Genomic DNA, 26,641 nt, shown 5'->3' with positions numbered 1-26,641 from the left:
CTCCTTGAGGGCTTTCTTCTGCGTTCTCCTCCCCTCCTTTCTGAGATTCTGCTCATTTCTCCTTGCTGTTATTCTCTTGGTGAACTAATACAGAGGTACATATTTAAAGAGCTTCGATTACCTTTATTTATTCAATTTGTTTATTATTTTCGAGAGAGGGAGAGCAAAAGCGCATGAGCGGGGGGGGGGGGGGGGGGGGGGGGGGGGGGGGGGGGAAGGGCAGAGGGAGAGGGAGCAGCAGACCTCCGCTGAGCAGAGAGCCTGACGTGGGGGCTCAATCCCTGGATCCTGGGATCATGACCTGAGCTGAAGGCAGACACTTAACTGACTAAGCCACCCAGGCGCCCCCTTTGATTACCTTTATGTTAATGATTCAGTCGACAAATGTTTACTGAGCCCCTGCTATGGGCTCAATACTTTTCTTGGTGCTTGGGATGTATTAGTGAGTAACATCCCTTATGCAATCACGCATTTATCTGTGTCGCATGTTGCCTAACTCCCTAGCTTCATTATCTACACGACATCTCCATCTATGTCCCACAGCAGCTGAAAAGTATCATGCCCAAACAGAATTCGTCCTTCCCCATCCCAAACTGGCTCTCTGATCTGCGTTAGCCCTTATTCTCCCAATCTCAACGTCCCATGCCATGGAGTCATTTTTTTGTCTTTCCTATCCTTAGCATTTTCACATTTCATAACACCCATCCCTGCCTCTTCGTCCAGACCCTTTTCATCCATCATCTGCATTTAGTGCAGCGGGGTCCTAATTGGCTTCCCTGACGGTGGAATGTCTCCCATCCCCCATCCCTTCCAGATGCTGCCTCCAGGTTAGTCTTCCCCTTCCCCGTGCACTCACTTCTCCTAGCACTCACTGTCAGCTCCACACCTCCACCAGCTCACATTCCCCTCCCAGCCCCCACCGTCTGTGGGTCTGTGGGATATCGTTACAGAATTACAGACACCTACCAGTGTTACCCTGGAACTCCCAGCTCCACCCTCTCAGCTAAAGCCGGAAGCTGCCCCAACTTGCCATGGTGGCAGCTCATTAATGGTAACAGGTGGCCAAGCTCCAAGGGGAATGCCTATTTCGAGATTTTCTTCTTCACAAGCGTAGACAGTGAAGAGTTGGGGAAAATGACTTTGCAATGATAATAAAGGAACACATTAGGTCAGACCTTTTTTCATGGAGGGGTATTATCTAAAGGGTTCATCCAAAAGTAAAAGTAAAAAAGAATGTTAATATTTGTAAAGTGCTGGAACAGTGCTTGGCACATACTTAGAGCCATGTTAACTTAAAAAAAATAAATCAAATTGCTTAAGTAACTCAGGAGGAAATGAGACCAGAAAAAAAATTTTTAAAACTTTTTATAGTTAATGACAACCACATGGAGCATATGAAGTTGTTTCTCAATGGATGTGGAACGACCTTAGATACGGACATTCTGTTTAAAGAGCTGTTTTTATTTCTTGCTGATAGCTTCATTTATTTCCCCAGGTACTAAGATCTCATTTCTGGTTGTAGGGGAAAGAAGTTTATTCAACTTAGAGCTGTGTTATGATTAGAAGAGCCAAAGAAAGGAACAGAGCAGGAACACCTCCCACCACCTAGCAACTGAGTCTAGAGTGTGCTGCTTGGCAGCAAACGCTGCTTCTACTTGAGGACGAGGCTCTCCGAGTTCTGTGGGAATCTGTGTGTGACAGATTCCCAGGTACTTGGGAAAATAATCCCTTGTTTGAATAACCTCAGAAGCGTAACTGAAGCTCTAGAAAGGAGAAGCATTCTATGAATGATCCTTTTCCAACCAATGAAGTTCTCTGGGCCCACGAGGGAGAACTTGTCAGGGGTTGGGGTCCAGGAAGCCCGGAAGGGTTAACATTAGCAGGGCAGGAGAGGTCTCAGCTCGCCAGGAGCAGGTGGAGTGCCACCTAGCCGCACCCTCCTTCCAGCGGTGCCTGTGGGCTGTGAACTCCTGTTTCTGTTGAATGCACACCCACACCTCTTGCTCCGGTCTGTCCCTCTCCACCCCAACAGTACAAAGCAGGAGCGGCTCTGCTGGGTCTGGGTGTGGAGCCCCTCAGTGCTGCAGACACAGGATTCCCACGCCTGTGTTCAAGCTGTGCTGGCCATAAGATTCTCTTCCCATCCAACCTGCCCGAGCCTGCCCTTTCCTCAGGCAACAGCCCAAACCCCATTCCATGGACAGGAGTCCAGGTTCGTGCTGATCTCTCTTCTGAAACCTGGCTCCCCAGGCACCTTAGACTGGTTCTCTGCTGGCTCACGTTTGTGTGGCTTTTCTCTTACCCTGGTTTTGGATGCCCCTTAAAGCCTGAAATGACGTTTTCCTTTTTGTTTTACCGGAAAGATGGATTTGCTGTCAAGCGGTCCTATACAGGAATCTTAGCTACGTGACCTTGGGTAAGCCACCCAGTAACTTTTCTCAGTTTCTGAGCCCGTTTCTGCATCTGCAAAATGGTTAGAAAGCTGATATAAGATTACATTAGAATATGTGAAAGTTTGTGCTCACATCGTTTTCAGAAAAAGAGTTCCTTCTTTCCCATCTCTGTAACACGCTAATAGCTCTGGACACGAAGTGGCTTCTTCCTGAATGACGCTGGCGCAGTCTGGACCATCATGTGCCGGCATGTGGCAGTCCCATCTGTAGAAGTCATCGGATGCCTTACCAGCTGAGGTCTCAAATGTTCTTGTTCATTCTTGCACTCCCATTACACATGGTGCTTTGTACTCAGGGGGTGGTAAGTAAAGTCTGCTGGATCAAGAAATTTCTTTAAGGCTACTAAAGTTCATGGAATGGAATGGAATAGCTCACGTACTCTGTATGATCCACGGAAGCCCTGACCTGCAAAGACACATGAGCTACTCCACCCCAGTCTCCAATCCCAGGGTTTCCAAGCCAAGCGCTCTTCAGCCCTCCACGGTATCTGAAAGTCCAGTGTCAGCCACAGGCTCCCAGGGAGAGTAGGTGGGAGGAGCTCCTAACAGTGACGGCAGCTGAAATCCAAGCCAGGTTTTGAGGACACAATGGCTACCTCAGCCACTGAAGGAGAGGACTAAACACACAGAGGGGAGAAGAGTAAAGGCCTCACCAGGCAGGACCCTGTAACTCATATCAGAATTTTGAGTGCGAACTGAGGAAAGACAGCTGGACAGGGATCGGGACAGTGCAGGACCCAGAGAGCACCACGTAACAGCACATTCCCGCCCAGACCCCAAAGAGCCATGGCTCTGAAAATGCAGCCAGAGCGAGAGCCTGCCCAGCAAGGCTGCTCTTGGATTTGGGCAACTGTTCTCAAGTTCCAGAAGAAAGCCCTGCCCATGACACTTAGCATCCTATGCTGAAGCCAGGATACATGCGAGGAAGCAGGCACTTACAAGCAGCTTAGCTGTTTATTTAGTCAGTAGAAAAATGACTTTACAGGTTTGCGGTGCAGGGTTAAGGGAGACGGGGCCCCACCCCCATGCTAGAGCACTCCAGTCCAGTCCAGTGCCTGGCGCGTGGTCTGCAGGTGTGCCTAAGAGCACGTGAGCTATCTGGACGCCCCAGAGCATCTCCGAAGTGTGCTGCCCCCGTGGGGGGCACCGATTTCGTGCCCAGCAGCTGGGCCTGACAAGAAGAGTCTGAGGAGCCAAGCCCTAGAAGCGGCCCAGCACGGTGGCTAAGAGAGCCATGCGTATGTACATGCCGTTCTCAGCCTGGCGGAAGTAGGCCGCTCGGGGGTCCGAGTCCACCTCCACGCTGCAAGAGAAGGAAAACGGTTGGCACACAGCCCACGATGGCCTATCGGGGACTAGGTGCCCTCCCGCAGCCAGCCCCCGGCCTAGCCTCGTTTTGAAGCCGTGCCACCTTATCTCATTGACTCGAGGCATTGGGTGCATCACCACCATCTTCTTCTTGGCCCGCGTCATGATGTGGGGAGTGAGGATGAACTGGCCAAAGCACTGTGAGGCAGACAGGGACCCCGTCAGCACCTCAGGGCTGGGGTGGCCGTGCGGCCACAAGCCTGGGATCCTCCAGGGTTCCCTCCACACCCACACTCAGTTATCACGACCCAGAGGCCCAGTCCAGCTCCTGGGGCCCCACTTCCCGGCCACTAGTCTAGATGCCCCGCAGCTCCAGCCCTGGCCTCCCCTCAGCCGGGGCACTCACAGCTTCATACTCCTGGGTAGAGTCGAAGCGCTCTTTCTGGATTCGGGTCATGTAGAGCACGTCAGTGTCGGGCAGTGCTTCCTCAATGCTCTCAAATTCCTCCTGGAGGGCGAGGCAGAGCCGGAATGAATGGAGTGCCAGGCTCTCACTGCTCAGCCCACGTGCCCCATGGCCTCCGAGGGTCTCACCTGCTTGGTGCCACGGGCCGCCACAAAGGCCCGCACGTTGGGTGGCATGCGCAGGCTGGGAGGGGCCACATAGCGCAGGCTGACACGGTACTGGGTGAGCAGGCAGGCCAGAGAATGCACGGTGCGCCCATGCTTCAGATCCCCCACCATGGTGATCTAGGGGAGGAACCCAATCACCAAGAGGGCCCCCAGATTGAGCACCTGCACCCACATTTCACAGCTGTCTCAGGACCGGGATGCAGGCCTCCTGCTGCGGCAGGCCTTGGAGCAGAGAAGGCACCTCCCAACGGCCTTCCTCTCCAGACCTCCCCCATGCAGGCCTGGTCCAGCTGTTGCCACGACCCTCACCGTCATGCCATTGACAGTCCCAAGCTCCTCCCGGATGGTGAAGATGTCCAGCAGGGCCTGGGTGGGATGCTCTCCGACCCCATCCCCAGCGTTAATCACTGGCCTTCGGCAGTGCTTGGCTGCCAGCTGGGAAAACGGGAACAAGAAAGGAGAGCCCTGCCTTCTGCATCTCAGTGGCCCCCATTCCCGGCCTGGGTCCCCCTCTTCCTGGGTCCCCTTCCCCGTCTGGTCCAACCAGAGACTTGCACTCATGTCCCGGGACCCATCCTATGCGACCCTGTCCCAGTGAGCAGCTGGCCTCACCTCCACCGCTCCAGGCTGCGGGTGCCGGAGCACGACGACGTCGGCGTAACAGCTCATGGTCTGCACGGAGTCAGCCAGGGATTCGCCCTTCTGGACCGAAGACGTGGCTTCCGAGAAGCTGAGCACAGCACCCCCGAGCCGGGCCATGGCTGCGGCAAAGGAGCTGCTGGTCCGCGTGCTCACCTCGTAGAACATGGAGGCCATCACCTTCCCCTGGCGGGAGGGCAAGATTCGATGTAAACGTGCGTGCTCATCTTGGGGAAAGCATGGGCTGTGGCTTGCTTCCCCCACTCCCACAGGAGGGGTACTGAGAGAACCCCTCCCCGCAAACCGCCTCGTGACCTGTCCTGACCTTGACATTTCCATTAGTGTCACAGTAAGCTAAAGGCTCCGCCTCCGAAAAAACCACTGGTAAGTATCTGAATCAGATACTTGTTCTCTGGGGGAGAAGGAAATACCCCAGTTCTACCCCATGAATCCATCTGCATAGACCAAGTGACCAGATTAACAGGCTGATACACTGGTGCTCAGGGCCTTGTAAGTCAGCTAACTACCGGTCTGAGGAGGGCAAACGTGGGGGTCGGGGGCCCAGGGCAGCGGGATCTCCCAGAGTAGAGAAGGCCGAATAACTTATAGAGGAGGGTTTAGACTCACAGGAAGGGACCTATGGCAGGAGAGGGAGATCCCTCTGATCACTGCATAGCCCTGCTGACAGGGTCCTGGACCCGTAGCCCACAGCCCTGACCCTGACCTTGAGTATGTCGAGGCTCCGCTCCTTCTGTACCATCATACGCAGCGTGTGTGCCACATTGAACAGGTGAGACATCTAAGAAAGACCCCCAAGTCAGCTGGAAAGGCAGTGGTCCCCAGAGGTCCTAGCCCCAACTTTCCAGATTCTCAAAGCTCTGGGTGTCCCCATCCTCCCTCCCCCAGGCACCTGATCCTTGGTGAACTGCTGGACAGACAGGATATGTTGACCCACTAATGAGTGCAGCAGGGGTGAGGTCTGGGGGTGCAGCAGGCCAGGGGTCCCCAGGTTCTGGGGTGACGCCTGTCTAGGTACTGGTAGTGGAGGGTAGCAGGTGCCATCGAGAGTTCCCATCAGCTCTGCAGTGAGGGACGGGGCAGAAGAGGGGGATCAGAGGGTTCCTCCTACGCAGGCCAGATGAGACAGGTCCCCGAGGTGAGTGTGTGTTCCAGGGGAGTCTCACCTGGCTCCGCTGCCTTCCGAGAGGACTTTTCCTTTGGCTCCTCAGCTACAACAGGGCAACAGGATAGATGTGAGACTGCAACTCAGGTTTGTGAAGAGCCCCCGTTTCCCCACACTCTGGATCACAGTGTCTGTGTTAAACCAACTCACACAACAGTAGCTGTAGCAGGTTAGGGGAACACAAGAAAGACCAGCAGCCCGGGGGACACAAGTGACTTCCCACGGGGCTGCTGTGTGTGAGCAGTGGTGCCCTCCCAGGGCCCCCCCAGGAAGCAAAGGGATCCTAGGCAAGGGGAACGGCCAGGCTCACACCAACCAACAACCTGGATTTACCCCACGTTCTGCTGCCCCGCGGGATCCCAGCTCCCGGGCGGAGGAACATAGCTGCCCACAACAAGAAAGGGCCGTGAGAAGCTGTGGGGGTGCCTACCTCACACTGGGCAGACTGATTTAGGCAAAGGAGGGTACAGCGGATCAGACTAGGGTGAGGGGATGGCAGGAAGGACAAGGTAAGGGGACCAAAGTGATCCCCGTCCATCAGGGACACTGTGGGCGAAGAGGAGCCTGTCCCTACGCATCTCTAAGTCCAGGCAGCCCCATCCTCCACATCACAGGACCTCCCTCTTACCTGGCAGACCTGGATCGGAAGCTCGGTGGATTCGGGGTGGCAGGTGGAAGCGGCCATCGGGAAGCCCTGGGACGACCCGGCGGGGCCTTTCCGGCGTCTGGAGAGACACGGGCCTAGCGTTTTGAGAAGTACTGACCCAACGCTTCCTCAAGTTCAATTCCTCAAGAAAAGCCAAACTGCTCACTGTCCACAGTGAGAATGGAATGGATCCCATTCTCCGTCACCTCCCCTCAGGTCCATCCTTCTGCTATGCTGTCCTTGACAGAGAGAGACAAACTAGCCTTTTAGAGGCATGTGTGAGCCCCATATGACAGGGCCCCAGATAAATCTCTGGTTGGGTTAATAAGGGACTTGTGTTTCCCCTAAGTAGGTAAGCTCCCAAATTCAGAGTTGATTCTATGTTTGGCAGTAGACAAAGAAGTAGGTGGTGGAAGTTTTAAGTGTCGAGTGCAGAGCCTTCCACCCCCTAAACCACCAATGAAAACATCTGCGCTGTTAGCCCTGTCCCTGGCTGCACCCCCGACACAGCCCAGCCCCCTGGTTCCGAAGCACTGTGGATACCGTGGTTATCTCACTGGTGGCAGGGGCTGGGGGCGCGAGCTGGGGAACAGCCCCCTGAGGCCACTTGCGTACGTCCTGTCCGTAGCCCGGGGGCACCAGGACCTGCAGACAGAAGGCAGGAGCAGGCGAGTGAGCAGGGGGCAAAAGCCGGACTGAGATCCTAAAGGAGTGGAAGCCGGCAAAGAGAAAGACCGCCTCAGGGCGCCTGTGCCCACCCCTGTCCAGGGCAGCTGGGGGAGGTCGTGGCACCAGAGACAGGCTGGGGCGGGAGGACAATGGGACAGAAGAAGTCACTACCGGGATGGGGCTCGGCCACACACATACCTGCCCGTCGATATAGGCCACCTCCCCTCGTAGGACCACACGGCGGATGGTGCCCTTCACCTTCTGCCCTTCAAAGGGCGTCCAGTGGGCCTTGGAGAAGGGCATATGGCTGGGGATGGTCCACTCGTGCTCCAGATCCACCTGCCAGAGTCTCGGGTTATGCGCGGGCAGGGCCGCACACGGAACAGAGCCACCGGCTGCAGAGCCCCCCGCCCCCCACCGGGCCCACACCACGGAGGGGTCCTCACCTCCACGTAGGTGTCCTCCTGGGGGGGCAGGTGGAAGATCCGGCGCGGGTTGTGGTGCAGCCGCTGCAGCAGGTCATCCAGACTGAGCCGGCCCTCGCTGACTGCTGTCAGCAGCAGTGGCAGCATGGTCTCCAGCCCCGGGAAGCCGGGGGGAGGCCTGGGCCCACTCTTCTCCTCCAAGGTGTGGGGGGCTGGGGGGAAAGAGAGCAGCACCGTCAGGCCGATCAGCTCCACGTCTGGGAAGTCACACGGGCCACTGGGACTGCACTGCCTCACCAGCCCCGATGCTCATCTCTTCCGGTTATGCGGAAAACGGGTAAACCGGGGCGGCTGCCATCTTTTGGGGACCACAGCTTATACCCACCTTCTCTTATTTATAACTTTACTCATTTGCCCATCAGCTCCTTCAGGGAGTATTTATCGAGCACCCGACACAGCCCCGGTGCCGTGCTACACAGATCAAGTCTCAGCCCTTGCGGAGGCCGGAGGCCCTGAGCTGGGGCGCGAGCCCTGCTGGGCAGAGAGGTACATTGTGGGGCCTCTCACCGTGGTCTGAGGCGAAGCAGTCGATGACAGCCATGTTCTCCCACAGGGCCTCCATGTCCTGGCGGGAGCCAAGCTCAGGCCGGACCTCCCCCTTCCCCGGCCCCAGGCGCTCCAGGTCATCGCGGCTCAGAAACAGATGGTGGGGTGCCACTTCACAGGTTACGGGCAGCCCCCGTGCCTTGGCGGCTTTAATCAGCAGGATCTGGGCAGGGGGAGAGCGGGGAGATCTAGAGGAGGCCTCCCTCAGGCCCTGCCCCATGAAGCCACCGTATCCAACGTCCCCTCTAGGAAAGTTACAGGGCAGACAGGCCGAGCATGGTGGCTCCACGCTCCCCACCCCCTCCTTCCCCCAGCAGGAAGGGCACCGGGACCTCTGGTGTACTCTCACCTCCTCCTTCCGGGCCACGTGACATATGTGCACCGAGCGCTGGGTCAGCTGGGCCACCATGAGGACGGCGGCCACGCTCTGCCGCTCTGCGTGGGCCACGATGGGGAGGTGGGAGGGCCATGTCTCAAAGTGCTGGGGACAAAAAGAATTTAGCAGCGAGCGTGCAGAGCCTTCCATTATTTGAGCTCGTCAGAGCCCAGAGCCTTCAGGGAGCTCTTGACACTTCACTGCGGTCAGCCCACTCTACGGGGTCCTCAAGCCAGGAGGCACCGGCTGGCTGCCTCCTCCCACTGGCCCGCTCCCTACCTCCATCCACTGGGCCACATTGTCCAGCCGAAGCTCAGAAAAGGTCTCATTGAGGTAGAGCTTTAGCCCAGCTGCAGACCCAGCGACAGCACCCAGGGTCCCTGCATTTTCCGACGAGGCTCCGAGAAATAAGGCAAAGTCACAGCGGGCACCCGCCTCTGCCAGCTGGAGAGGGTACATGTGAGATAAGGCCTACTGGCATCCATGCCAGCCTGGCACCGGAGGCCTGGGCCCCTAGGCTTCTGGGTGGGGCAGAGGGAGGAGGGATCTGGAAGGCAGGCAGACACCTGGGTCACCATAAAGCAGGAGTGCCAGGGCTCACCTTCTGGGCCAGGGCCAGGGCCGGTGCATCAATGATGGGGGGCCGGGTATTAGGCATGGCGCACACCATGGTGACGCCCCCAGCCAGGGCAGCGGCGGTGCCCGAGGCAAAGTCCTCCTTGTGTGTCCCCCCGGGTTCCCGCAGGTGCACATGGATGTCAATCAATCCTGGGAGAACACGGACGTGGCAAGATTAGAGGACGGTGCAGAGACACAAAGGACATCAAACACGTGAACTGGGGTGGCAGGAAAAGCAGCAGCGACTGATACGAGAGAGAGGTGGCAAGCTTCCTCCATCAGGGGCACAGGGGTCGCAGGAGGAAAGAGCTCAGTGAGAAAGATTCTGACCCCCACGCTCTGTGCCGTCCAGGCGGGGTGTGGGCCCCAAAGCCAGGGCCTGTGCCAGCTGCCACCAGTGTACAGAAGCCAGGTTCTCCCAAAAGATGCACTCACCAGGGAGCCGCACAAGCTTCTGGGAAGTCATACAGTCAACGTGTACCTTCAAAGGGGGGGCTGGCCCAATCTGGCCCAGGGCCTGCAGGTGAAAACCGTAGTCAGCTGTGACTTAAGGGCATCCCAGGAGTTATAAGTAGGAACTGGGTTTTCCCATAAACCAGGCTCTACCCCTCTCTACCCACCTTCTCTCTCTCTGCAGCCACAAAGCCTGGGTATTAGCATAACTACTTCATACCGAGATTTCCCAACCCCATGACCACTCACCTCTCCCTCCTGCCCCATTAACACTGGCTGTTGCCCTCCCAGCACCCGGGCCCCAGTCACCTCCACAAACAGTTTGGTGCACTTGATATCAATGATGAGGGGCACGGAGAAGTCAGCGGCCAGGCGCCGGGTACGGTAGCCCTTGGTGACAAAGGAAGAGAGACGCCGGCCCCCAGCCCCGCGCATTGACAGGTTAATCACTAGCTCAAAGTGATTCTCGGCCAGCTGCTCCAAGATGCTTCGCTGCGGCGGGCACTCACCATCCACTGCCTCCTCAAAGTGCCAGTCCACAGCCGTTACCTGTGGCCCAGAGACAAGGCCGAGGGCTAACCTGAGCCTGGCAGGAATCAGGAAGGACAGCCTAAAGGGAGGGAAGGTGGCCCAGGAACCCATAAGGAGGAGACAGAGGACCCACAGGGTGGGGACCAGGGCTGCTCTATTTGCTACCGGCAAAATGTATTTCTTGACGGGAAAGACATATACTCTATGGTTACCAAGGACTCTGTGCAGTATGAGCCCACACCTGTACATACAGAAATAATATTCTGGAAGAAAATATACCAAAACGTTAACAGTGATAAAGAAACTGTAAGGAACTTTTCCCTTGCTTTTCTGGATATTCTATTTGCCCTACGTGGAATATATAGGACTTGTACAATGATGAGGGAACAGAGGGAATTCTCTGGTACAGCGTGGGGTAGGCTGTGGGAGCCCCTGTACCTTGACGCCGTGCTCAGTGTAGAAGTCGGCGGTGCCCAGACTGGCGTAGAGACTGTAGCCCAGGCTCTCCAGCAGCCGCACAGTCGGGAGCAGCTCACTTTTGTTCTGAAGCAAGCAGAAGGAGGATGAGGTTGTGTCTGTCCCGTCTTCCACCTCAAGGTCAGCCCAGGCCCACAAAGCCAAGCCCCTCTGGGCCGCCTCTCTGGGCAGCCCCCCTCCCCCCCGGAGTCCGTACCTTATAGCTGCCAATGGTCAGCAAGATGTTCTTCTTGGGGATCTTAAAGCCAGTGCTTAGCATGGCCTTGAGGTAGGCCTCGCAGCGGCTCTCCCCAAAGCCAGCCACTTCCCCAGTGCTGGTCATCTCCACGCCCAGCACGACGTCGGCCCCCGCCAGGCGTGAGAACGAGAACTGAGGGACCTGAGGGAGCAGGATGCGAGCTGCCAGGGCAGAAGGGGCCCGCCTCTCCTCACCAGGAGCGGCAGCCACGGTCCCTTCTCCTTGGTCTCATCCCAGGGTTAGCCTTCCCAGCTGCGGCTCTGCCTGTCAGTCCCCTGCTTCGCAAACGTACTTCAGGTCTTCCCTCCGTTTCTGCTCGGTTGTTCCCTTCCACAAGGCCTATTCCTTGGCCTAGGAGCACTTCCTCGACAAGCTCAGCGATCAAACATCCTGACCGTCCCTCTAGACTCAGTTCAGGCACCAGATCTCCTCCCAGGCCTTCCCAGGTCACCCTTTTGGAAGTGGCATCTCTTGTCTGTAAACTCCTTTAGCATTTTATCCTTATCTCTATATGTAGGTTTATCACAGACCGTTATAGAAGCAAGCTGCTTTTGGACCCAACCTCCCTTGCCCCCCATTATTCGAATGCGAGCTCCTAAGGGACAGAGACCATCTCATCACTGTTAAATGGCCCAGTGATGCCTTGCCCACAGCAGATGCTCGGTTTACGTGCTGACTGACCTATCACGTGTGTGGTAAGTGAACGCTCTCCCACTATTTGTCTCCTTGCTTCTGACTTCTAACCTCAAAGTTTCAGTCCTCCGTACCTTTACCCCCACGACTCCAGAGCCAGTCATGAGCCCCACAGGTTCCACTTCTTCCCCCATGATGACGCGTGTGGCCAATGCTACTAGGTCCACACCTAGCGTCTTGGAGACGAAAGGGAAGGAGCGAGAGACACGCACGTTGCATTCGATGACTTTCAGCTGGTCGTCCTGGGGCAGAGAGAGACTGGTCAGGCCTTCTGCAGGCTGGGCTTGCTGAGGCTACTCCACTGACCTTGACTCTGCCCCTGACTTACCACTCTGTGGGCAATCAATCTGGAACAGGGGTCAGGGTAACTGATGGTCACAAACCCTGACAACACTGTGGGCTCTAGCTAGGACTCCGTCCTCTAGCTTTCAGGCCTACTCTATGAGGGCAGGAGACAGTGAGCCTCACTGGCACTGTGGCCCCACAAAATGAGGAGGTGCTAAGACCCTTTAGTCCCAGTGACCTTCCTGCAGTCCCCTCTTACTACCTTGGCAATGAGCTGCAGATTGAAGGGTCCCGTGACTTGCAGCTCCTGGCCCACAGCATGCACAATGGCTTTAATCCGCTCTAGGGTTTTGGCAGTGATGTCTTGTGGTGGGGTCACCAGCGTGGCATCACCTGAATGCACACCTGCATTCTCCACGTGCTCAGAGATGGCAATGGCTGCCACCACACCATCACGGGCCACAGCATCCACGTCAATCTCCTAGTGGGGGATGTGAGGGCAATGTGATACAGGGCAGGGGGCCATTTTCTTCTCCCACTTGCCCCAGGAGGTTCCCTTCCTTTAAGAGCCTTGGTACAACCCAACCTTCCCAGTCCACTGTGCCTACAAAGTGCAGACAGGGACAGACAGGGGAATTTCCACCAAGGCTGGGGAGCCTGCCCTAAGAGACTTCTTTGGGGCCCTACCTTGGCCTCCTGGATGAACTTGGAGATGACCACGGGGTGCTCCTTGGAGACGGCTGCCGCACTGCTCAGGAAGCGTTCCAGGTCCCCGTCAGTGTAAGCCACATTCATAGCAGCGCCGCTCAGCACGTAGGAGGGGCGCACCACACAGGGATACCCCACCGTCTGGCAGAACTGGCGAGCAGACTAAGGGTGCAGCTGGGTTGGTCACACTCACCCATGACCTCCTCTAGCTCCCAGCCCCCCACCAGGCCCCAGCCCACCTCTAGGTCACTGAGCTCCCTCCACTGAGGCTGGCTGATACCGATGGTGTCGAGGAGCCGGGAGAACTTGAAACGGTTCTCAGCTGAGTCGATGGCTTCAGGGGAAGTGCCCAGCACCCGGCACTGCTGCCGATGCAAAGCCATGGCCATGTTGTTGGGCAGCTGCCCGCCCATGGACAGGATCACGCCTTCAGGGCTCTCGAGCTCATAGATGTCCATCACCACCTTCGTGCAAGAGAAGGATCGAGTGGAGGGAGCAAGTGGTCAGGGATCCGAGCCTTCCTGCTCACTGCTCCTCACCCTCTACCCACTTCCCCTCAGACCCAGCAAGTTCCAAAGAATCTTAGGTCAGCCAGCCACTCCCACGTGACCCTGGCCACCCAGGCTAATGAGCGGTCTTCATTTCTCTCACCTCAAAAGAGATCTCATCAAAGTAGAGTCGGTCACACATGTCATAGTCAGTGCTGACTGTCTCTGGGTTGTAGTTCACCATAATGGTCTTATATCCCATCTGTGATAGAGAGGGAAATGAGATTTAGCTAGGAGGTGGAAGGAAGAACATTGAAAAACTAAGGCAAAACCCCTACTTCAAACAACATCTCAGCTTTTTCTGAAATGGTTGTCAGGGACACCTGTCTTGGGAGGGAAGGAGGCCCAGCACTGTAGGTATCAGAGACATAGGTACAAAGCGTTGGGAGAAAAGACACATGCCCTGTGAGGGGCACAAGCTGGCCTAAGGGCAGGGCTCCCCCCAACCCGGCTCCCCCCGACACCTCCCAAAGCCCTAACATAGATGTAAGAGGAACAATTAATACAAAGTGCCAGGATTAAGTGTGGGCGGAAGGCAATCACTAGAACTGCATGGAACAGTAAGGAAAACAGTATGAAAGACTAGCTCTCGGACCTTTCGGAGCTGCCGGATGCAGCCCACGGCACACCAGTCAAACTCAACGCTGGAGCCTATCCGGTAGACGCCAGAGCCAAGGACCAGGACGTGAGGCGTTCGAAAGGTGAGGTCATGGGTGGTGCCCCAGTATGTCAGGTACAAATAGTTTGTCTGGGCTGGCCACTCGGCTGCAACTGTGTCGATCTGTTTCACTGCTGGGCAGATCCCCCGTTCCTGACGCAGCTTGCGAACAGCCAGCTCTGTGCTAAAGGAGAAGAAGGGTCAAAAATAGAGCCTTGGGAGTGGGCTGTGGATTAAGTAGAGGAGTGAGACCCCGGGGCAGGGATCTGAGAGGAAAATACCCCGGGGACGAAGGTCAGAAGCCTCCAAAGCTCCCTTCCAAGGGCCCCTCCCTAGTACAGTCTCTGCCCCACATCCTCAGCCCCAGGCCCTCACCACCACCTCTGACCTCAGAACCGCAAGGGCAATCTGCTTGTCTGAGAAGCCAAGGCGCTTGGCCTGTTGCAGCAGGTCTGGGGGCAAAGGCTGGCCACGATGCTGTTCCAGCAGCTGGGCGTGTGCTATAATCCGCTTCATGCGGTGCAGGAACCAGCGGTCGATGCGTGTGAGTTCATACAGCCGCTCCACCGAGTAGCCAGCCCACAGAGCAGCTGCCACCACGAAGATCCGCTTGTCGGTTGGCGTCTCCAGCTCCTAATGGGGAGAGCAGACAGATGGATACGGAAGGACTGTGGAGAGGGAGATGTCCAAATGTTAAGCAAAACAGTCCCAATCTGCTTTTAGCACCTCCAAAAGCCTGAAAGCGGGAATACCACTGTTTTAGGAAAGGAAGCACCAGAGCCAAAGCTCTGGGATTGCAAAAGCCTGTATGCAAACCCTGGCTCTGCCTCTTTCTGGCTGTGCAGCTAGACAGCTAGTTCCACAAGCTCTGTAGGCCTGCTTCCTTGCCCCTGGAAACGAGCTTAAGAATATATCCTCATATAATGATAGAGGAGATGAACCACAAAATTCTCAGCAACATGAAAACACAGATGTCCAGTAACGACTGCTGCTACTAATGGTAACAAGTCCGTGGGCTGGGGGCAGCAGGGGTCCATTTCAGGGTTGTTGCCAGGGGAAGGGAGCCACTTACCATATCACTGACTGGCTTTACCGTGTGATCAAAGCCCACACAGTTCTCATCCACCATGCGAAGAGCCTTCTGGAAGGCCTCCTCAAAAGAACGCCCAATGCCCATGACTTCACCTGGAGGAATAGGATGTGAGGACTGAGGGCCTGGAGGCAGAAAGTGCTGCCCAGAATTTCTATCATTTAGTCAGGTCTCTGGGAGATTCCGGGGTCAAGTCCCACAGTGGTTTATGTATGGTGTTTCATTATTGAGGAACCTTAAACTGAAGTTCCTTTCCTTACCGTTTTCATGTCGTGTTTATTAGTGACCACGGAATTAAAATGCCTAGAACGGACATGGGGATACTAGAACATATTACAGTTTGGCACAGTGGACCCACCCCTGATGGTTATCCGGTTATTTGCTTTATTCCCATTATAATGACACCACCTGGGAGGTCTCGTCCTTTCAAACTTCTCAACAGTCTGGATAATAGGAAGATGATCCCACTACTCTTTGAATCCATCCAGAGATAATCATGTTTACCGCTCTTATTTCAAAGTATTTCTTTCTCGACTTTTTTCAAATGCATGTTTTGTACATGATTGTAGAATATGTATGATTTCTAACTTGCTTTTTCTCTCATCGTAAGCTTGCTCCCACGTTGCCGTGTGATCTTATTACCAGCCGTTTAACTCCTGTATGATTTGCCATAACTTAACTGCTCACTTGTGGAAGGACACCTAGCCTCGAAGTGTTTATCCTTCTACGTGAGGCTGTCATGTCTTTGGGGCTTTGGATTATCTCCTTACGATAAATTTTCAGAAGTGCAGGGGCGATAGATAAGGCCCTTAATAAATATTACTTGCTTCATAAAAGTCTGTGAGTTATAATACACAGTATAAGTTTAACCACCTTCTAAGAAGTATGTACAATTATTTTAAACAATTTTTGCTCATAAACAAAAATGTCACCTCATTGTAAATAGATCTCTATGTACTAATAAAAGGGAATTCCCGTCTCTACAACCCTCCAGGTTTGCTTATTGATTTCCTCTTCTATAAAGTTTTGACAATTTGCCCTAGGGTCTTCAAGTTTTCTTACCAATTATATTTTTCTTTTTGCTAATAGCAGTGTTAGGAAAGTGGATGATAAGTGATTTTGTTCAATTCCTTTGTAATATGATTATATTATAAAAGCGTTGATTTGGGGCAAAAGAGAAACCCGCCATATTCATATATGCATGCCTAGGAAGATTCTGGAATCAAATATATATATATACCCAAATCAATCTCTGTGTGACATGATTATAGGTCATTACTCTTTTTTGGTTCAACTACTTTGCTAATTTCTCAATGGTGCATGTATATACTTACATAATAAAAGTTATAAAAAATTATCAAAGATCACATTCCAAGAACACTTGAAGAGATGTAAAACATTTAAATGTCTCATCTGGAAATCAATCTTTGTCCTATTTTCAGTCCACTTCTTCTTACCAACAACTTAACTATGGCTTCATTCCCATGTTTATTATAATTTTCATATAACAGAAATTCATCTCCAGAAGGAACAACTTGGCAGTCTTGTACGATTTCTAAAAATTCCAAAATAATATCTGAGCTTACTTAGACTTGCTTGTTTATTAAAGGCTACTATTGCTCTTAATGGAAACTTGGAACACAATGAAATGTTCTTAACCTTAGCTGGAAGCACTGTGGTATGTGAAATGCTTGCTTTGGTTGAAATGTTTTAGAACAGTCTAGAGTGATTTAAAGGGACACCACAGGGAAGCCTGTTAACTCAATTCCAGCACATTTGACCACTGCTTGGATGTTGACCATTTCACCCACTCATTGTTCACTGCTACATTTCCTTGTTTTTATGAAAAAGGTCTCAGATGTCCTGCTCTCATCTTAAATGTTGTGCTTAAAAAAAAAAAATGTGGTGACTGTGGCAGAAAGCGCCTGGTGAAGGAGCTGGGCTGACGTGGCTGCCACCGCGCTGACCTGGATAGAGAAGGGTTCACAGAATAGCAGGCCTCACTTCCCTGAAGCATCACTATTTAAATTTGCACGGAGAACAAACTGTCACTGGCATTAACAGCCTAGTGATGAAGCCCTGGCAAAGTGCAACGCAAGGCTGTGGGTAGAGTTTCACGAAGCCAGTCTCACCGCCGACAGGCAACAGAGGGGGACAGAGGTGCGAGTAAGGAGTGACTGGATCTAGTTTTCCGTTCTTGGCTCTACCCTCTCCTCAGCCACGTCACTTTCCTTCTGTGGGCACCTCAGTTTACGCATTTGTAAAGCGGGAGAGATGAGCTAGTCTGATGGCTATCACCCCACCCCAGAGACTCTGACACACCCGCCATCTGGGGAGTGGAGGTGGCATGTGTACTCTGGCACAGATTTCCAGATGCATTTCATTCCCACTCTTGATGAGGACTACCGAGTTTGAAACATCCCTGTGAGTTCTGGGAACCACGTTCCCAAGCTGCTGCTAATAGAGGATCTGAAAGGCTATGCCAGGGAACTAACTCTATGACATTCTAGGTTCTTAAGACTGCTGGGATCCCAGAAGGTGACCTGGGAAAGGGTCTCTTGGGTTGTGTCTCTCTCACCAACGCTCTTCATGCAGCTCCCAATCTTTGTGCTGACACGGAGGAACTTGCTGAGGTCCCAGCGAGGGATCTTCACCACACAGTAATCCAGGCTGGGTTCAAAGGCTGCTGTTCCCCCTGTCACGGAGTTCCTGGGAGCCACCACGTGGAGGTGCCAGGACAGAGTGGGAGATGTAAAGAGTGAGCTTCCAGATAGCATGCTCCGCCCCCACACATTCGGACCAATGTCCTTTTCATAATCCCTGTCCTGTGAATGTTTTCTTCAGCTGCCCTCCCTCTCTCTGATCTTTTCCCCACCCTCGTACCTGAGCTCTGGCAGAGGGATACCCAAAGCTAGTTTGGCTGCCACGTAGGCCAGCGGATAGCCTGTGGCCTTACTGGCCAGGGCGGAGCTTCGAGAGAGCCTGGCATTCACTTCAATGATGTAATACTGCAAAGAGAGAGAGAGAGAGAGTGTGTCACCAGATAACTGGCCCAGAAAGCCTACCGAAGAGAGATATCAGAAGGGCCAAAAAACAAAGCCCTCTCCGAAGGGAAAGACAGCAAAAAACACCAGCCCCACCCCAGTCCAACCCTCCCACAGACAATCCTGACTTCTACTCCAAGGTCCGTAGGGTCAAAAAGCCCCAAAATTATGGACGGGGGTCTAACAACTAGAATATCAGCTCCAGGGCCTAGAGTCTCACCTGCTCAGACTCGGGGTTCAAGGCGTACTGCACATTGCACTCCCCAACGATTCCAAGGTGCTGGGTCACCTTGATGGCAGTCTGCCGCAGTAGCTGGTATTCCCGGTCATTCAGCGTCTGGCTTGGAGCCACCACTATGGACTCACCAGTATGGATGCCCAGTGGGTCCAAATTCTCCATGTTACACACCTGTGAAAGGAAAGTCCCATGGAGGTCACTGCCAAAGGGAGTCAAGAGAGATAGGAGACTGCATCCCAGGGCCCTGCTGCTTCTGGTGAAACCCCACTGTGGGTCTCAGGGACATTGAACCCTCAAAGATCTCAGCCCTGGGCTCTGCTCTTACTAGAGCTCATACTGCCTGACATTACCCCCGCATCCATTACTCACCGTGACGCAGTTGCCATAGGCATCTCTCACCACCTCGTACTCAATCTCCTTCCATCCCTTCAGGGACTTATCGACCAGCACTTGGCTGGTGTGGGCAAAAGCTGGGGCCACAAGAGCAAAGAGCTCCTCCCTGTTAGAGGCAAAGCCAGAGCCCAAGCCACCGAGGGCAAAGGCTGCACGCACCAGCACTGGGTACCCCAGCCGCTCGGCAGCTGCCTGGGCCTGTAAGGAGCAGAAGAGATGGACAAACAGATCAGGCCTCGACTGCTTGCTGCACAGAGGGTGCCCAGCCCCAGAGGAAATAAGATACAAAGACAACGACATCATTCCACCGTCCCCCAGCCACCCTCAAACCTGTTCAAGAGAATTTGCCGCCTCACTGGGGGCCACATGCTCTCCAATCTCCGCCATCCGGGAGGCAAAGGCACGCCGGTCTTCCGTCAGTTCAATGGTCTCCACGGGTGTGCCCAGGACCCGGACCCCATACCGAGCCAACACTCCGGCCTTTGTCAGCTCCACACCACAGTTCAGAGCTGTCTGGCCCCCAAAAGTCAGTAAGATGCCATCTGGCCGCTCATTACGGATCACCTGAGGGAGGAAAGGAATAATAAGCATTAGGACCGTGGGGGACAAGGAGAGGACCAAAGACGTATAGAACCCAGAATGACCACAGGATCCCACTACCCACGTGGGTCCCCTCCTCAGTCCACCCTTACCCCAGTCATACCTGGGTTACGTAGTGAGGTGTTATGGGAAGGAAATAGACCTTGTCAGCCAGCCCCTGGGAAGTCTGCACTGTGGCAATGTTGGGGTTGATCAGCAACGTCTGGATGTTTTCCTCCTTCAGGGCCTTAATCGCCTAGGGGGACAAAAATGGCCTATCAGCGTCGCCTGCTATCAATGGTCTTAGACCACCAGTGTGTCTCTTCTTCTCTCCCTCCCTGTGTTCTCAGTCCCTAATAACCAATTCCGATTCCTCAGCACCTCACCTTTCCACACATTCCCCAGATCTCCTGGTTCGTTCCCTCCTTACAACCCATGTTCACGCCTCAGCCTTCTCCTCAAGACTATCCATTCCTGAGGGTCACACACCCAGAGGGGCAGGGATGGACATGCTTTACCTGAGAGCCAGAGTAGTCAAACTCTCCAGCTTGGCCAATGGAGAGGCCCCCAGAGCCCAGGATCAGAACCTTTCGTGGTGGTGGAAGCCCAGAGCCTGGGGTGGGAATTCCAGGCGGACAGAGGCGCTCAACCAGCCGCTCTCGAACTGTGGAGGCAAAGAAAGTCATAGAACGCTAGAGCTGAAGGAGACCTGAGAGATCATCTACATGAACCCCCTCGCTTTACAGAAGAATCCAAAACAAGTCACGCCTCCAATGAGTAGCAGAGGCAGGACGAGAACCCAGAACTCATGACGCTGGAGCTCCTTTCCACAGAAGAGGCATAAATAATCATTGTGGCTTGGTTGCTTTCCTGCCCCATCCCCTTAACCTCCCAAACATATCTCTATCTCAATTTCCTGGGGCATGTCCATTTTATGTCCATCCCAGAGCCAACCCTGTTCTTAGTTCTCCATGACCCAGGTCTACTCAGACGCTTACCTGTCTGGCCCCCAGGGTTCCCAGCTGTGGCTTCTTTCACAGTTTCCAGAAAGATATCAAAAAGAAGCTCCATATCTGAAGGACCAGCTTGGTGCTCTGGGTGAAACTGGACACTGTTGAAGAGATGGGATCATGAAACCTGCCATCATCCCTGGCTTGGAATTGGCACTCTTGGGGGTAGGTAATGGGATAGATGACTGGGGCCCACTGCTGTGCTTTACCTTCTGATCTTCAAGACCCTGGGGCTTCCAAGCTGTAGAGATTCATTCACCCTGCCAGAATCATCCAGACTCACCTGAAGAACGGCAGGCTGTCGTGTACGATGCCTTCATTGGAACGATCATTGGCGTTGGTAAAGAGAGGAAGCCAGCCTGCTGGCAGCGAGTCTGTTTCCACAGCAAACCCATGGTTCTGGGATGTCAGAAAGCAGCGCCCAGAGCCCACCAGCAAGCATGGCTGATTGTGGCCTCGGTTCCCGTATCTGGAGATGGAAGCACACTGAAGTTACTGGCCCCTTTCATCACCCCCCTTCACCACTGTACCCATCCCAGCTTCGGTTGAGCTCAGCACCCTCAACCGGCCCCTGCTCCTGTTTCAGCACTAACCAACACCAACTCTATTCCCATCCCCAAGACTCCCCACCGCTCACGTCAGTAGTGTGGGCCTCCTCTCCCCACAAGTCCCACCTCATCTTGTATGTCTTGGCCCCAATGGCTAAGGCCAACAGCTGGTGTCCCAGACAGATCCCGAAGACAGGTCGGGGATTAGGCTCAGATAAGACACGGCTCAGTGTGGATACCACACTGGGATAGGAGGCGGGGTCACCAGGGCCATTACTCAGGAAGACACCCTCATACTCTGGAGTGGGCAGAAAAGATGATGTCAAAACCAATAGTTTAACCAGAGAGACGCGCTTGCAGCCCTTACCATCAGAGCAAAAGCCCTGATCTCTGTCTCCTTCCCTGCAACTTATAGCGACTAGACCAAGGGACAGATCTTCCACCCGTGTTTCCTGCCTGTAGCCCTTTACACAGCCCAGCTACTCACCCCGGCTGTCTAAGGCGTGGTCCCATGGTACCACAGTGACCTCAGCACCACGCTGACACAGGCATCGGATCTGATTATACTTGAGGCCACAATCCAAAGCAAGGATCCGAGGGGTGCCCCCTGCATTGAACACCCGTGGAGCCTGAGGAATAAAGGACAACAGTTGGCAGCTGTGATCAGTGAGGACAGATAAACACACACCAATCCGTGCCTTTGAGGCCTCTTCTGATTTGCCCTCAAGTGATAACCCCAGTTATGGACAGAATAAAACTACCAAGCTATGGCTTGCAACACTCTCCCACTCTACCTCTGTACCTTAATTGAGACCTCTGGCACCAGGGGGCGGGCATTAGGGTCCAAGAATGGCAGGGCTGAAGGCTCTGTCCCATCCTGGACCAGCTTTCCCAGCAGAGACCCTTGTTCTCGCAACTTCTTAGTCAGCTCCCGAGTATCCACTCCTGTCAAAATAGCACAGTCTCAGAGATCACACTCCCCCAACTCAGTCATGCATGAGGTTAGACTTTCAGAAGCACTGCATTCCGGAACCCTGAGTCACACACAGCTGTTCTAGGGGCATCAAAATCCTGGGCCATCCTGATGGAAGTACACTACCATGAAGTATTCTTGCTAAAAATATCACATCTGAATTGAACCATGACTTCTAGATTTGTTTACAGAAAATAATACCAGGAGACAAAGAATATGCTAAACAACACTACAGGAACGTAATCAACAAAATGCAGATTGTGGGATACGCTAAAGGAAAACTGACTTGTTTTTGTCAAATGGGTTATAAGGTCCATTGATCCAAGGGACATACCAACCAAATGTAATACATGGATCTTACTGAGATCCGGATTCAAATAAGCGGTAAAAATCAATTAGATAATAGAAAAATTGTGAACACTGCCTGGAGTTTTGTTATTAAGGAATTACTGTTACTTTTTAAAAGGTACGATAATGTTATCACGATTTTGTTTTAAAAAGGATTCCTGATTCCTTTTTCAGACAGTGAACTATTTGTGGATGAAATGAACGTTTGAGATCTGCTTCGAAAAAATGAGGGGGTTCTAGTGGTAGTGGTGAAATAAGTTTAGTCCTGAGTTAATGATCACAGAAGCTGGGGTTTTATTTCCTCCTTTTGTATGTTTGAAATTTGCCATTAGAGTGAGAGCTCAGTTCCTTCTCCAAACCCCAGACCCCAATGTAAACCTTCCACATCTGATACATTCTATCACAACCTTGGACTCAAGGCCCAACAGTGCACAAGAGACCTCTTGATTCTTTCCATCCAGGCACGTGGGCTCTGGCCAGATACGATCCTGCTCACGCATTGCGCCATACCTTGCAGGCCAGGTATGCCATGCTGTTGCAGCCACTGGTGCAGGGTGTGGGTGGCACTCCAGTGGCTGGGCGTGGGGCAGCACTCTCCCACCACCAGTCCTGCCACGTGGATCCCGGAGGATTCAAACCACTGTCGGTGGAAGGAAGAGACTGTGAGGAGCCTGGGGCCACCTATCTTCCTATCTTCTTTTCCCATCGTTCGGCAGGGGCCCTACACGTCAGCCACACTGAAAGACCCGGTTGTTCCTTTAACACACCAAGCACCTCATGCTTTTGTCCTTTACCAACAGTGCTGTTCCCCATATGAAACACTGAACACCAGGCCCTCGTTAATAACTGAGAACGAGCTTTTCCTTTCCTTCCTTTTCTTTTATCCAAAATGGAAATTACAAATCCCACTTCTGTGAAGATACTGCCTTCTCACCCATGGCAGTTTGTGCCTCCTCCTTAGGGTTCACCTAAACTCACTTTATTTCCACTGTTTTTGCTATTTACATTGTATATAAATGTGTTTGTGTGTCTCCCTGTCACAGAACGACGAACGCTTCAGGAACAAGGTGCCTGACACATAGTAGCAGTCAACAAACATTTACTGAGTGCCCACTTAGTCCCAGGCATTGTAATAGATGTTGGGGGAGGAGCAGTGAGTATGCAAAAAGACAAGGTCCCGGTCTTCACCATGTTAATTTGCTACTTAAGAAGCCTGAAAATTAACAAAGCAACATGCAAATAAACAAGATCATAATTACAGAGTATGATAAAAGCAGAATGTAAGGTCGACGCACGATACCTTATTAAATAAAAATAAAGGTTCAAGGTACGACGCTAAGCATGATTATGCCCCTCCCCCCTTAGTAGGGGATTATCATTTAAAAAAAATTTAACACAAATTTGCTACCCAGTACATAAGCATTTAATAACTAAATAGAGACCTGGGTCATTTATGTGGGAGGGGATGGCATATTGAAGTCACATATGTTTAGTAGCAGAAGGTTTAAAAGATGATGGCTGTTGAGAGTTTTAGGGATCTGCAGGGTAGTTCGGCAGAACCCTCCATGGCCAGGTAGACTCGTCCACGTATGGACTGGTGCTTTTATAGCACGTGTGCCACAGGAGCATCCGTGGGGGACTGGAGGCTCTAGGAGGCCTTACTCACCCTGGTTCTGTTAAGTGCCTCGATTTTGCAGGTTTGTAAACACTGACTTTGTCAGTGTGTCTACAGCCGACGAAGCTGAAGACTGCCATGTTAACCAGCATACTGCATTTTAAACAAGAACGCGGTCTACTTACAGATTGGTGATGAGGAATGGTCCTTTCCAGGATTAACAAAGTGTGTCCCTTACCTAGAGTTCCCTCTCCTAAGAGTCAGGGTGAATTCAAGAATTAAAGGCTCACTAAGCCTGGAAAACCAGGACAAAATGCGCTTCGAGGAATACTGTACCTAGGCTGGGGTGGTTTCCACTAATAATTTGTCCATTTTTTTCATTAGTTGAACTCTCAGTGCAACTTAGTTTCCAAATTCCAGAGGAGGAGGAATAGGTGGAACTTCACTGTGGGAGGAGACTGAGTTTTCTTATCTAGAGATAAGAACTCCATAAAATGTCAAAAACGAGTCAAGGTAAGAAAAATAGGTTTAAAAGATTATCAACTTGACTGTTTGGTAGGTGAACTGGGACCCACTCTCACACTGGGAAGGGTGTGACCCTAGCTTCCTGTCTCTTTCCCACTATGTAATCTTAAAGCATTGCCCCCATCAAATCACTCTGCTGGTAAAAAAATCTTCACCGGTTCCTTACCAAAGCCCAGACTCTTTGGCTTGGCATCCCGCGCTCTGTGCCTCTCAAGGTACTTCAAGCCCTGGGTAGGATTTGTCCTATCACTTCAGTGTGTATCTTTGTTCTCTCCAGGATGCCTAACTTAATGCCAATGTCTTCACTTGACTAACAGATAACAATCATTGATTTGAAAAGGAAAGTAGAGAAAGCATTTGGGTGTGGCTACCTTACTGAGACCGAACTCATCCACTTCGTCTGTGGGGATGCCGTAGTTGCCGATCAGAGGATATGTCAGCACTAAGATTTGTGCTTTGTAGGAAGGGTCAGTGAGGGCCTCGGGGTAGCCAACCATGCCGGTTTGAAACACTGCAAGAAAAAGGCAGGGCTGGGGCTCGGGCAGGACACCCTTCACAGCACTGCCTTGCGCGATGACAGTGCCCCAGCGGAGGCTGCCTTGACCTTGAGGGATGAAAGGGGCTGGGATGGGGACAGGGGCACCAAATGGGGGTGGGAGGGAAGGTATGCAGGCGGGAAAATGGCGGGTTTGGGCAGGGCAAGCTGGGCAGAGAGGGGCAGCGAAGAGTGGGATGAGGTCGGCAGCCGGCTGGAGCTTGCTTACCCACTTCCCCGGCAGTCGACACAGTGGCCCCAAAGGGCTGGCCCCTCAGGACCGACCCATCCTCCAACATCAGGGCCGCCATGGGAACGGAGCTCAGAGGCGGGGGCGAGCACAGAGAAGCGGCAAGCGCAGCAAGCCCCAGCCGGTGCTGGAACCACGTGAGGTCGGCGCGCCAGGAGTCGGTCCACGTGGCTAACCGCGCCGGTGGCTGGAGCGCGGGCCGCGCAAGGCGCCGGAGCTCCAGGCGCGCTGGGCGGAGGCTGACTGCGGCGGCGCGGGCTGCCGGCAGCGTGAGGGGCGGGGCCCAGCACGTAAGGGGCGGGGCCAAGTTAGCAACAGCGTGCCCGGCGTCTCCTCTCCCCCCAACTCCGCCCCACTACAAAGCCCCGGGAAAACTGGAAAAGAAAACCTACTACTCTAAAGCGGTCTCTCCCACTCTAACCAAGAAATACACAAAGCCAGGTCGCCTTTCTCTAAAAAATAAAACAACAACAACAACAAAAAAAGAACGACAAGAAAAGATGTTTATTATAGTCAAGCACAAACGGGGCACCGGTCCCCGTTCACTCCTGGACTATGGTGTCCACAACACCCCAAGGTTATGCAACTTTCCACCTTCCTGCCAAAGGTGCCTTCACTCTTGAGGAGGAGCTGCTGGCCAACCATGCCTGTCTAGGAAGAAAATCTCCCCAGTTGGGCTCAGATAGATCAAGAAGATCTTTAGATCAGCAGGAAGACCTATGTGGTTCACGGAGTCTTGGCTTTTCGGCGTTGGGTCCCCCAAAGCAGAATGGAGATGAATAATGTGGTGGATCCCAGAATACCGAAGAACATAACCAGTGAGAAGGAGCCCTGTGAATGACAGACCAAAAAAACCCTTCATACATTGTGACACCAAGGACTACATCCGAACACCTAGTTCTTTCCTGGTGTATCTATCCCCTTATCCAGGGCAATTCTCTCATAGTTTCCTTCTCTAGATGATCTGCATCAGCTCTGGTCTTAGGGCTCTTCTTTCAGAGAGGTTCTTCCTTATGCATTTCTCTTATCCCTAATTAGAAGGCCTAATTCCTCACCTGGCGCATACACTTGTAGCCATGGAAGCCATCAGCACAGACACATTCCATGAGACCTGGACCATCAGGTACACAGGATCCATTCTCAGGACACATTTCTGTGAGCCAGAGAAAAACAGAAGACATCACTGAATCTCATTACGTAAGTTTCTCAAATATCTGCTTCAACTTAGATTATCTCAATTATTTCTAGGTCAAAGGCAGAAGATGATTTCAGATAATCAGAATATAACAACAAAGTCAGAGAAAAACAATTACCCTATGGTTTCACTCATATGTGGAATATAAGAAA

The 26,641-nt window shown here is 53.0% G+C and overlaps 1 protein-coding gene and 1 long non-coding RNA gene across 4 annotated transcripts; both read right to left on the bottom strand.

Annotated features, from left to right (window-relative positions):
• Positions 1–1,350: 1,350 nt before the first annotated feature.
• LOC103671649 (CAD protein) lies at positions 1,351–25,501 on the bottom strand. 3 transcript variants are annotated; one of them, XM_040623014.1, is made up of 45 exons: positions 25,274–25,501; positions 24,881–25,020; positions 22,880–23,009; positions 21,851–21,993; positions 21,536–21,677; positions 21,175–21,346; positions 20,784–20,969; positions 20,489–20,601; positions 20,009–20,154; positions 19,615–19,746; positions 19,242–19,475; positions 18,888–19,109; positions 18,501–18,689; positions 18,120–18,244; positions 17,815–17,945; positions 15,219–15,331; positions 14,535–14,779; positions 14,084–14,330; positions 13,592–13,690; positions 13,180–13,404; positions 12,920–13,102; positions 12,495–12,713; positions 12,022–12,189; positions 11,213–11,395; positions 10,978–11,082; positions 10,318–10,557; positions 9,991–10,072; positions 9,539–9,705; positions 9,217–9,381; positions 8,911–9,042; positions 8,523–8,724; positions 7,977–8,167; positions 7,729–7,869; positions 7,405–7,506; positions 6,844–6,940; positions 6,549–6,599; positions 6,217–6,261; positions 5,943–6,112; positions 5,757–5,831; positions 5,006–5,218; positions 4,703–4,828; positions 4,355–4,510; positions 4,167–4,268; positions 3,864–3,958; positions 1,351–3,755 (listed from the first exon to the last, which is right to left on the bottom strand). In XM_040623014.1, the coding sequence occupies exons 1-45, from the start codon at positions 25,353–25,355 to the stop codon at positions 3,653–3,655; spliced, it is 6,729 nt and encodes a 2,242-aa protein (XP_040478948.1). In that variant the 5' UTR covers positions 25,356–25,501; the 3' UTR covers positions 1,351–3,652. The 3 variants fall into 3 exon arrangements, with proteins under 3 accessions (XP_040478948.1, XP_040478950.1, XP_040478949.1); XM_040623016.1 differs by lacking the exon at positions 6,549–6,599 and having other exon boundaries at positions 6,853–6,940; XM_040623015.1 differs by lacking the exon at positions 6,549–6,599 and having other exon boundaries at positions 25,274–25,500.
• A 278-nt stretch (positions 25,502–25,779) lies between these two features.
• Positions 25,780–26,632, bottom strand: LOC121101081. The gene is made up of 2 exons (XR_005833039.1): positions 26,350–26,632; positions 25,780–26,125 (listed from the first exon to the last, which is right to left on the bottom strand). It is a non-coding gene; the product is annotated as an uncharacterized LOC121101081 (long non-coding RNA).
• Positions 26,633–26,641: the final 9 nt, after the last annotated feature.

The sequence above is a fragment of the Ursus maritimus genome, unplaced genomic scaffold (genome assembly GCF_017311325.1).
Source record: "Ursus maritimus isolate PB19 unplaced genomic scaffold, ASM1731132v1 scaffold_6, whole genome shotgun sequence".
Lineage (NCBI taxonomy): Eukaryota > Metazoa > Chordata > Mammalia > Carnivora > Ursidae > Ursus > Ursus maritimus.
The sequence above is the reverse complement of the archived record's forward strand: the minus strand, read 5'-3'. Positions and strand labels throughout refer to the sequence as shown.

Coding starts and splice junctions, on each gene's coding strand:
- LOC103671649 (XM_040623014.1), bottom strand. CDS start 25,355: ATGGCGGCCCTGATGTTGGAGGATGGGTCGGTCCTGAGGGGCCAGCCC. Junction 7,870..7,976: donor AGGAGGACACCTACGTGGAG/GTGAGGACCCCT, acceptor AGACTCTGGCAG/GTGGATCTGGAGCACGAGTG. Junction 5,832..5,942: donor AGCAGTTCACCAAGGATCAG/GTGCCTGGGGGA, acceptor GGTCTTTCTTAG/ATGTCTCACCTGTTCAATGT.